The sequence below is a fragment of the Mixophyes fleayi genome, chromosome 2, assembly GCF_038048845.1.
Source record: "Mixophyes fleayi isolate aMixFle1 chromosome 2, aMixFle1.hap1, whole genome shotgun sequence".
In the NCBI taxonomy this organism is placed as follows: domain Eukaryota; kingdom Metazoa; phylum Chordata; class Amphibia; order Anura; family Limnodynastidae; genus Mixophyes; species Mixophyes fleayi.
Genome location: NC_134403.1, coordinates 38,786,391 through 38,798,276, shown reverse-complemented (window position 1 = coordinate 38,798,276; position 11,886 = coordinate 38,786,391). Strand labels below are relative to the sequence as shown.

At 37.6% G+C, this 11,886-nt stretch overlaps 1 protein-coding gene across 1 annotated transcript in view; it reads right to left on the bottom strand.

Annotated features, from left to right (window-relative positions):
• Positions 1-1,087: 1,087 nt before the first annotated feature.
• The window catches only part of LOC142140074 (hydroperoxide isomerase ALOXE3-like), a 26,438-nt gene continuing 15,639 nt past the window's right edge, over positions 1,088-11,886 (bottom strand). Inside the window, exons 6-15 of the mRNA XM_075197935.1 lie at positions 10,737-10,840; positions 10,321-10,493; positions 10,019-10,165; positions 8,935-9,138; positions 5,343-5,429; positions 4,971-5,140; positions 4,564-4,685; positions 2,363-2,463; positions 1,655-1,825; positions 1,088-1,395 (exon numbers count right to left, since the gene is read on the bottom strand). Coding sequence (XP_075054036.1) covers positions 1,216-1,395; positions 1,655-1,825; positions 2,363-2,463; positions 4,564-4,685; positions 4,971-5,140; positions 5,343-5,429; positions 8,935-9,138; positions 10,019-10,165; positions 10,321-10,493; positions 10,737-10,840 — 1,459 coding nt within the window. The 3' untranslated portion in view covers positions 1,088-1,215. The remainder of the gene's footprint in view (positions 1,396-1,654; positions 1,826-2,362; positions 2,464-4,563; positions 4,686-4,970; positions 5,141-5,342; positions 5,430-8,934; positions 9,139-10,018; positions 10,166-10,320; positions 10,494-10,736; positions 10,841-11,886) is intronic.

The window sequence follows — 11,886 nt, the reverse complement described above, 5'->3', positions numbered from 1 at the left end:
TCCTTGTAAATTTACAGAATGCCCCTACTTTGGGAACTGATGGACACATGAAAATAAATTGACGTATTTCATTATATAGTGTAAATTAACCCTATGGTGTTCACAACATTCAATTTTATCTTTGGCACTTATTTAAGAGAATTCATTGAAATGAAGGTTAACTAGCTGCATGGCTGAATAAAGATGTTCAGCTCATGTCACCAAAAGCCAATATCTGTCCACACAACATTAGCCGATTTATCTCAAAGGTGAGTCATTGCTATACTTGCTTAAAAGCTATATACAACTGCAGAATTTGGAATACTAAACCCTTATCCAACAGATCAGCATATGGTTGGGTGCAGCTTTATAGCAGAAGTGGTAAAATAATATAGCCAATGGTGCATCTATACCTGAGTTCTGAATTTCCTGCTCTGAAATCATCTTAATGTCAACCCCATTAATTCAACTACCAGGAGAACTTCTCACTTTCGCAACTGCCAGTAGTTATAAATCAATATCAAAACACAAGGAGCAATTAGAGATTGTTTAAGCCCCTGGAATTTTATTAAACTATATTTGACATGCAGCATATTCAAAGAATAGTGAATCCATAAAAGGTAAAATATGAACATTTCATTTAGGTTTGATATGAACTATATTTTTGAATGAAATGAGCTCCACTTAACTTTATCACAATACTGTGAAATATTGCTAGCCAATCAAAAACTAATCCATAATGCACACAATCCTGGAATAAGACAGATATATTTCACATAATAATATGAGGGTTACTGCTGGAATATATAGATGGTAACTATTGGATAAAATAAATTGATGAAATAACACAAGACAATTTCAATTATTTAATTTTTTTATTCACTCTCTGACTTACACACTACTTTGTTTATTTTGCAGTTTTTAACAATGGAAGTCCTCACAATATATTTAATTTTAGAACATACCAATAAAGACACATTTTTATTTACACCTAAATGCAATTTTAAAAAGTAACCAAAACGCTTTCTTCTTGTTCATGGTAAGATGAAGACAAGACATCCACTGAATAAACTTTTAACAATGTTGCAAACATGTTCTGACATTGAGCTTGAAGAAGCTCAACTGGAATTACAAGTGCATCAAGTCATATCCCAAAAAAAAGGTATCAGATCAGGACACATGGGAAACGAATATCTGGTTAAGTTACAGCCAGTAGATCCACCACCACTATTAATGTTAGACAGAGACACTATTCTCGATCCCTTTTGGGTCCAAATAGGGATAAGGCAAATACATGCCCTTGTTCCGTTCATTAATGAACTTGGAAATTTCAACCAGCTTGTCCTGGAAATCCTTTATGAATTTCTGCGGGACCTCCTCTGTAAAACGTACATCAGGGTAATCCCCTAAACGTCTCTGGAGAGCAAAAAGAAATCTAGTTAATGGAAGATATTTTAGCCCACATTTTGCCATGATTTCATTACGTATTGACTGGGTCCATTCGTCAATACATTACAGAACAGAACTGCATGTAAATGAATGAATTATGGGTTCAGACAGCTCTATACATCATGGTCTGTGCAGCAATTCTCTGTTACATATTTCCCAGAATAGGAACACAAAAGGAGCAGATCTGCTTATTGCTTACATGTCCATACAGGATCCTGGTACTCACCCGGTCTCTTGGCTCATCACTAAGCACCCACACTGTGGTCATTCCGAGAGTGGTAGTGTTTACTTCTGGCAATGCATCCATGATAGTCTGGGGTGTGCTGACCTCTTTAGCTGCGGGTGGGGAGGTTTTCATGGATGATGCACCATTGGGCATCCAGCCATAGAAGTCAAACTGCAATAGAAACATGGATCATCTGAAACTTATTCATATGCATGAATAATTTACCCAGAATGTGTAATTCTCTTGTCAATATTTTCTTTATACATAGGATATATACAGATTGGCATGATACATGAGAGCAGTAGATCTTACTTTATAAAGTAAATGTAATATTTTGTATCTAAATATATTTTCCACACGGGCCAGTAAATATTGTCACATGAAACGCAAATGTAAGCCTTCATTTAATATTCTTTCTTGAAATTGCAACATGCATGTATCAGTTGTCAGTTAAATGTCTAGTCTGTCAACCATGCATATAGCAAATGCAAAAGAGGTGGGACAGTTTTGACAAGAGGTTGTGCAGCACATACTGTAGTTAATATTGTGTTAGCAATTCTGTTTCAGTGAGAGATATAGGTGATCCTATTCATAATGCTTGATGTGTAGCCTCAAATCCTCCAAATCAAGAGCATAGTAGGAAAGACTGACACTGCATAGGTTAGAAAGCATATAAGATTGTATGTTGTGATGCTCTATGTCACTCACCTGACCATTGTTGACAGCTGCGTGCTGAGCAGAACAAGTGAAGATAACCATGGTCAGGAATTTGATCAGAGAGGATTTGGTCTCCAAAGATGATGGCATTCCTATCAGGGGAAAATAGTCCATTAAAAGACTAGACCTCACCAACACTACAGGATGATTTAATATGGGATTCGATGCAACAAGGTATCTTGGAACGTATGTAACAATCACCATTAATAAGAAATTCTAGATTTGCTAAAGCCAAGTTATATCGTTCCTGTTATTGAATTTGTCTCCAAGTCTTTTAAAAGGTCGGGAAAGCTTTACCATTCACAGAACACTATATCTAATGCCAGGCACACACAAGCTGATCCCTGCTGATTAGTCTGAGTGCCAGGATCAATGTCCAAAGTGACATCACATGTATGTAATGGCAAAACTGTGACCTGTTAGTACAGTCAGGATATGATCATACACCAGCTGATGGTCATCATCAATCCAGTTTTAATAGTATCTGTGAAAAACATATGGAGTTATTATAAGGGCACAGTCGTGCCCTTATATTAAGGTTGAATCTAACGGCATTCCGCCATGTTCATTTTGTCAGAGGGGGGCATGGTGTTTGAAGGGCTACATTTTAAAAAGGATTATAGCTATTAAGGTGAAATTTGGAATGCCAATGGAGAACCATAGGTGCCGCATGCCAAATTTCAGAAAAAAAAAAAAAAAAAACGACAAATTAGGATAATCTAAAGTTGAAAATCTCGTTTTTTTTTCCTGTTTAACAAAAAGTCACTGGTTTTGTTTTTTTGGGATAGCGCAACTCAGTGTATAGGGCGTTTTAAGACTTGGGGTTTGTTTTGTTTGAAAGACATTAGGGCTGTGGAGTGAATTTGAGTGGTGACAACTTTGAGAAAGTTAGTTTTTACAATTTGGTAAAATATGCCACATTTTAAAGATAGGGAATTTCACAGAATTACATAACATTGCCCATAAATCAGGACTGAGTGGGATGGATGTTGGGATTATATTTTCTGCTACATAGCTGCTCAGACCTTCAGTTGCATAGACTGCATGTGTGTATTCCAGTGAACACACAAATGTGTGAATTAGCAGCTCCGCCATTTTGTGAGTGACAGCAATCTCCCTCCATGATAGTGCTGAACCTGTAATTTCATTGCTTTTTGGAGTTTGAATTGAAGAGTTTCAATAGTTTTCTTGAATTTGAAATTGTGTATAAGTGTAAGGAACCTTAATTGGACATTTTAAACAGTGAGGTTTTTGGTCTATGGAATTTCATAGCTTTTTGTAAAGTTAAAATATCTATGATGATATCAAATTTACAAAAACATGAACACAAAAAATTTGATGTTCCATAAGAAGCACTTGGCCCATCTAGTTTCCACTATTTTTTTAATCCCTAATCAACAGGCATGTTTAAATTGCTATATTATATTACCACCTTTGATGGATGTCTATGCCACCTATCCACTAAGATTTTGGTTAAGCAATTTTTGCTAAGATTTTCTGTAAACCTAGCACCCTCCATTTCCAGTGCATGTCTTTCTCTCACATACCCCACTGCCCACCAGCTGTGTGATCACATGCACACATGTAACCTCCCTGTGCACCAGCTTATTTTTCACTTCTCACCCCCTTTGCACCAATGTTTCTTTCAAATGCTAACCACAGGATGTGATGGCATAACATATCTGTATTGCGCAAGGAGCACGTCCATTAAGGCTTCTGCTTTAATAGTCGTAATTTGAGTGGAACAGTTTCAATAGCTTTCTTACATTTTAGATGGTGTGTAAGTGCAAGGATCCTTAATCAGACATGTTAAACCATAAGGTTTTTGGTCTATAGAATTTATACTCTAGTATATTTATGCTACTGAGGGAGCACCCATTTATACAAATATTGCCTTTTATTTTATGGGTATATAATGAAAGCTGAATTTGAATTTAGAATTTGTCCAGGTTGGTCTTTTATTCTGTTGACTAGAACCATAATTTTAATAAACCCATTGCGTCACATATTAGTATCCCAGGAGTGCCCCATACAAGTAGTACTTTTTCCCTTTACCATACTAGACAAATTGAGTGCGAGATTAGCATGAGAGCTTTGGAGAAGGGGATGAGGTTGGAAGGAAAATAGTCGGATTGACCAATGTGCTTTATAACTCAGATTAAATAAATACAGAAGAAGTTCTTAATTCTTACCTGAAGATTTATATGACAAGAAACCTTCTTTAAAGATCTCTGCCACCCAAGCCTGAAGTTCAGGGTCTGCACTGACCACTGCATCACTCTCATAGTAGTAATGAATTATGTTGGACACAAAGCTGAGTGGAGAAATCAAGAAATATTGAGGCACAAAGAATTGAATTTCAAGTATGAAGAGTATACATGGGCAATAAAGAGGTCTGGGATTACAGATGTCCGGAACACTCCTTATAAAACATGTTGGAGAAATTGCTATTTGTTGGTTGCTTTATAGCACATTTATGCTATATGTGAACTTATGTATAGACCAGTTTGAGGATTTTTAAAGACAGAAAGTAGCACATCTCCCTCTCAGTGGGTAGCTGGAATAGCTCAATGTTCTGCAGATCTACTTGCATCTCTACCTCTCCACAGCCAACCAGATCTTCATCCCATCATCCCTGAACAGGTAATTGGGGATGGACTCCAATCCTCTTGTCTGGATGTTATCAGGGAGACAGAGGCTGCTGTAAGTGACCCCATCCATTGCTTTTCTCAGTAGTATTGGAAGTCCTCCTTTTCCAGTCACATTTACCTGGAGAAAAGTGGACCACGTGTTAGATATGTTTCTGCAATAATGCATCTTTTAATTTCCTGATGATCATTGATACACTGCACTACTGTAAATGTTGATATAACAGGATCAAGTCAATATAAAGCACTAAATAGATTAAATCTGGCAACAGAGCTGGCAATAGAATGGAGTCTGAGTAAACTTTGCATAGTAAGGGTCTCACCTGATCAAAGAGGCCTCCAGGACCAATGAGCTGACTTCTGGCAAGGACATTGATTTCCAGGGTGAAGCGAACATGTGGAATAATTAGCTGGAGAAATATAAAGAAATACTGCTTATAGACACCTATTCTAGACCTTAATGAGGACTTAATGAGATGCATTATAAATGCATAAAATCTAAAACCCTTAAAATCTGCTTCAATTAGTAATTTGCGCCTTAGAATCAGCGGCTCAAAAATGATTATATAGAGAAAGTGTAAACAAGTCCGTAAAAGTCCTGCATTAGTGGTTTTTACTACTCTGGCATATATGGGAATGGCTGATGTCAAAATATTTAATCAAGTCTTAGACAAGTGATTATGGCAGTTTGTGAGAGGTGTGATCACAGCACCATTTCATAGTTGATGAGGTTAAATAAAGACACCTGTCCATCAAGTGCAACCTACTTTGGATCTCCTGCAATCCTTCACATATATTTAAAATGGATCCAGATTAAGCAACCGCCAATCTATTTGAAAAATCCCTCGACACTCAATATTGCAGTCATATTTGTTGCTATACACACTACTAGTATCAGCTATTTATATAACGCTACTAATTACGCAGCGCTGTACAGAAAACCCACTCAATTCAGTCACTGCCGCATTAGAGCTTACAGTCTAAATTCCCTGACATACACACAGAGATTAGCAGCCAATTAACCTATTAGTATATTTTTGGAATGTGGGAGGAAACCGGAGGAAACACACGCAAACACAGGGAGAACATATATCTACACAGATAAGGCCATGGTTGGGAATCAAATTCATGACCCTAGTACTGTGAAGATGAAGTGCTAACCACTAAGCCACTGTGCTCTCCATACTAGCCTTCATTTTAATTAACGGTCATATCCCTGGATACACTTTTCCACTAAAAATTTGTCTAACCCTTTTGTAAACATATCCATTGAATCTACCATCACAACCTTCCCTGGCACCGATTTCCATATCTTGACTGCCCTTACTGTAAGGAATTCCTTCCTGTGCTGGCTGTGAAACTTCCTCTAACTTTATGGGGTGACCGTGTGTCCTGTGTATAGTCCTTGGGGTAAATAATTTCCATGAACAAACTCTCTGTATTGACACTTAGGGCTAGATTTACTATGCTGCGGGTTTGAAAAAGTGGGGATGTTGCCTATAGCAACCAATCAGATTATAGCTCTCATTTATTTAGTACCCTCTACAAAATGACAGCTAGAATCTGATTGGTTGCTATAGGCAACATCCCCATTTTTTCACACCCGCAGCTTAGTAAATCTAGCCCTTAATGTCATAGAATCCTCTTAGACTCCTCTTTTCTAAAGTAAACATGCCTAAACGAGCTAACCTTTTCTCATAACTTAATGACTCTATACCCTTTATCAATTTTGTCGCTCTTCTCTGAACTCTTTCTAGTTCCAAAGTATCTTATTAAGTGGTGCCCAGAACTGTAACCCGTATTCAAGATAAGGTCTTACCAATGATTTATACAGTGGCAAAATTACACTGTCTTTCCTTGCATCTGAGCCCCTTTTTTATGCATGGCAATAATTTATTTGCCGTTGCAGCTGCTGCTTGACATTAAACACTATTGCTGTCTACGAGCACTCCCAAATCCTTTTCCATTATAGATGCCCCTAAACTAATCCCATTTCATTTAAAGATTGCGTGCTTGTTTTTGATCCCTAAATGCATAACCTTACATTTATCTTGTTAAACCTCATATTCCATTTCACCGCCCAATAATCCAGTTTATTTAAGTCCCTCTGTAGAGAAACTACATCTTGCTCTGAATTTACCTTGCAAAGTTTATTGCCATCTGCATTAATGGAAACTTTACTCTCTCTAAACCATCACCAAGGTCATTAATACATAAATCAAAAAGGAGTGACCCCAGCACAGCACCTTGAGGTACTCCACTTAAATCTTTTGACCAAATAGAAAATATTCCATTTATCAGAACTCTGTTCCCTTTTCTCCAACCAGTTTTCAACCCAATTAAAAATGTTTCCTAGACCCAGTTCCCTTATTTTATAAACTAACTTCTTGTGTGGCACTGTATTAAAGGCCTTGCAAAATCTAAGTAGACCACATTTACTGTACTACAGTGGTCTAATAGTCTAAATTCCCACTCAAACTAACCTAATTACTTTCTATGATTAAGTTAAAAGACCCATTCCTTACAAATCCATGATTCCCACTAATAATCTTGTTGCCCACCAAGTAATCATGAATCCTATCTCTTAATATACTATCCCTTCTGTAGTTTCCCCACTATTGATGTCAGGCTTACATGTCTTCTCTGGTTGTGATCTCGTCCAGAGACAACCAGTCACCACATCTGCTATACGCGAATTCCTTGGTACTGAGCCTGATGAGATTGAAACTATGAAAATTAAGATTCACGGTCTTGCCATTTCTGAGTTTAGCTCCATAAGAACCCTTGGGTGTATGCCATCTGGACCTGGAGCTTTATTTATCTTAATATTCTATAGTCGCCTTTGGACTTCTTCCTTTGTCAGCCAAGTATTATTTAATGGTATGGTTTAATTTCTGTTTTTAAGTATTATTCCTACCATTTAATCTTCTAGTAAATACTGAAGAAAAGAAAGTGTTTAATACCTTTTCATTAGTATCATTTATCAATTCACCCATCACACTTCTTAGGGGTCGCATTTATTTCCCATAGAAATGAACTTATACATGTATGTTTCCAACAACATTTTAAAGACAGCCCACTTTTCTTCCGTATTTTTTCCTTCAAAAACTTTGTACTAGTCTATGCACTATAGACTCCTTTAGCATATTAAAATTTTCCTTTCTAAAGTTTAAAACCCTAGATGACCCCTTATACCATTGTTTCTGGAAACAAATTTCAAATGAGACCATATTCTGATCATTGTTTCCCATGTGCTCCTTTACTTGAATATTTGATATTATGTCTACATTATTTGTTACTAGGTCCAGTATAGTCTGGTACCTAGTTGGTTCCTCTACTAATTGGGACATGTAATGGTCTTTTAGTCTGGATTCAACTCCTTACTGGATCCAACTCCACACTTTAACCAAAAATCACTTGCAATCAAAAATGCAGTGGAAATCACAATCTCAATGAAATCACTTCCCACCTCCTCATTTTGTCCCATCAGAAAGCACAATGACTACACCCTTACTTAAAATTTAGACAATGTCATCTGATGCTCTGTAGGCCATAAAACTCTTCTTCTACAACATTTCAACCAAATCAAACCAAATTCTACAATATTGAAATATAAATACAGATCTTATGCTGTCAGGCACTGGATGATATCTGTATTCTGCTCTCCCAGATTGAACAACAAAATTGCCCATATGAACCACCACGATAACATGGAAAATGGAAAGATCTAGGAACCAAGATTAGCATTTTTTAGGAATGCTAAATGACTACATATGCCTTGATAACTAAATAGTTAGCAGCCACATAACATTAATCCACAATGAAAGTCTTCATGTGGTTGGCCCTGTAGCTTATTTATTGAAACATTGCAGGGAGTCAAACTCTTTACAAGACAATGGTTTAAACACTTTTCACCTTGTGCACTGGATGGCCCATTGGAAGTTGCCTGGTGGTCGCCACGTTAAAGACCTCAGCAAAGAGATGGGTGCGGAGAAGGTGAGTGTCCCCTTGATGCACTTGGAAGTCAGAATTGCGCACCCAGATCTTGGCCAGTAACCAGTCAGATTCAGAGTCATTGGGTAGGAAAATTGGATTGTTCTCTCCTGGGGTTTGAGACAACTGTAATAAAACAGATCCGTCACTCTACAGCACCATCTACAGTAGAACCACACATTTATCCTTTACCATGTGGTTTAGAAGCGACCAGTACATCTTCACTGCATATACAGCCATGCTAAAAACTGAAACCGAATAAGCCCTTTGTACTACAGAGAAATTTACATGTGTTAAAACATTAAGCAGCTGAATGTATTACAATGTTAGGAGATCTTTGTTGTGGGAAATCAAGTAATGCTTCAACTGGATATCTAATGTTTTTTAGGACATTTCTAAATGAGCCCAATACCAGTTGGTCTACAGGAAGGGAAACAATGAATTTATTTATGATCAAGTAAACATGGTTACAATTTGAGAGCAATGTCTTCCGATTTGGGATTGAAGAATGAGCCAGGAGGTGTACAATATGTTGTGCTACCAACTGGGATTTCAATCTGTTTTTTGACATGTACCTGCTGACAAGTTTATTTTTAGCTCCATAATACCTTTCACAATTCATTTTACCATGTTCAAGGACATACAGTAACTAGAGCCACAGGTGCAAAGACTGTTACTGGGAACAAAAACATATGCAGTGTACCCCATTGTATACAGTTATCAGCATGATATACTAAACCTTTAGTATGGATTAAAGACATTATGTGCAGAGCTTATTTGGAGCAACTGTTGCCCTGAATTTTGTGGCCATACCAGTAATCATGTTCCAATTACTGGATTACGGATCTACAGCACTGGGGAAAACTGGATATATGAAAGTTTATGTTCTCTATTGTCACATATCTAGATTATATTGGATATTTCAAAAACAGAAATCTGAAAAAGTTTCCATTTAATATGGCTTTTCAATTTACACCAAAAAGACAGTAGAAAACTAAAAACTTGCCTGGATGGCGATTGGGAGAAGTTGATCTTGAGGATTTTTCCACAGTAGACACATAGGGGCAGCAATGTATTGTTGTTTACCATTAATGGAGCTGTTGGCAGGGACCCCATGAAGAATCTTGTAATCTGCCAGAAAGATGTTGCCATTCTGCAAGACATATGAGCCAGTTTACTGAAAGATATCTTGGTCATGAAGGATAAGTTTACATTAACTATGCACTAAAGGATGGAGGAGTCAACATATTTGACTTATTTACTTTCAAGAACCAACATTGGTTATCACTTGATATACAAACACCCCACCTCTAGTTCTTTGTGAAGGTTGGTGGACGTCCCCAGAGATGCGGCCACCATTCCATCACTAACTGGAAAGTTATCAGGGATTTTGAAGCATTTTCTGATTAGCATAGGGTTAATTCCATTCAGATACTGGCTACCAAAGAAGTGATCCTCTTTCCATATCTCAGACACCTCCTCTATAGAGAAAAGACATGATGTCCACAGATTAATTTCATTTCAGTCCTTACAGGAAAGGAGTTGAGTTTAAGACCTTTGTAGGCCGACATAATGAAAGCTCTTTTCATGCAGAATTAGGTGAGCGTAATCAGAACAGATAAATGGTTTAGCTCAAAGAATAACAAAGCTCATTTTGCACGAGATGTTTCTGGTAATATTCTGCTGTATAGAAGTAGACCTGTAAAGAGACAATATAAACATACCTGAATAATCTGACTTTCTGAGGCAAAACACCAATTTAATATCTTCTAGATTAGACCATGAATCCTGATTGTCTAAGAATCCTTTTAACTTCATTTCAAATCCCCTGTGAGAGTAAACAGGATAAAGGTGTCAAACAACCATATGCACAGTACCAACAACTGCCTGGACTAAATCTATTACTCCAACATCTAATAACTTAGTTGAATATGAGGACAATATGCCCAATATGAGGACAATTATGTTCAGATTAAAAGATAGAGATCACTGCTGTGGTTTTATTTTATGGGGGTCAATAGGTCAATTCAATTGAAGTCTTCCTTTCCTAAAAGCAAAGATAAAACATTAGGATACCTTAGCTGACTGACCAAGAGGTACTTCATCGTGTTCAGGTTCATCATCATTTATTTGTAAAGCACCACAAAACTCTGCAGCACCAAACTGTCAGAGTTACAAATCCTACAATATAATTGCACATAAATCTAAAGTAAGGGAAATGCTGACACAATAGGAGCTAGAGGGACTCAGTGGACAGAGGACTGTAGCAGGTACAAAATGCAAAATATATAGTATCAGTTCAGGGTAGCATAGGCTATAATGAAGTTGTGGGTTTTGACAGAGCACTTGAAAGTTGGGGGTGGATTTTTGTCAGGTAGGGTAGGGAACTCCATAAGTGAGGAGCAGCATGGGAGAAGTCTTGGAGGTGGTAGTGAGAGGTGGTTACCAGAGAGGAGGAGAGGCATAGGTCAGAGGTAGATCAAAGATGCTGAGAGGTAGTAAATCTCATGATGAGGTCAGAGGTATATGAGGGGAGGAGTTGGTGGAGGATGAATGCGAGTAGCTTGAGTTGAATTCTGGAGGAAATGGGAAGCCAGTGTAGGGTTTAGCAGAGTTTTACAGCAGATGTGGAGTGACAAGAGTGGAAGATCAGTCTCGACTCTGCATTTAGGATGGATTGTAGAGGAGAAAGACGGATAGAAGTAGGTTGTAGTAGTCAAGGCGGGATATATCGAGATATTGAATAAGGGTTTGGGATCCTGAGTGGAAAAAGAGGCATATTCTGGCTATGTTTAGAAGGTAGGAATTGAACAAACAGATGAGTGCTGTGAAGTCCGAAGGTAGTGAAGGTTTCTAAGGAGAAAAGGACAGAGA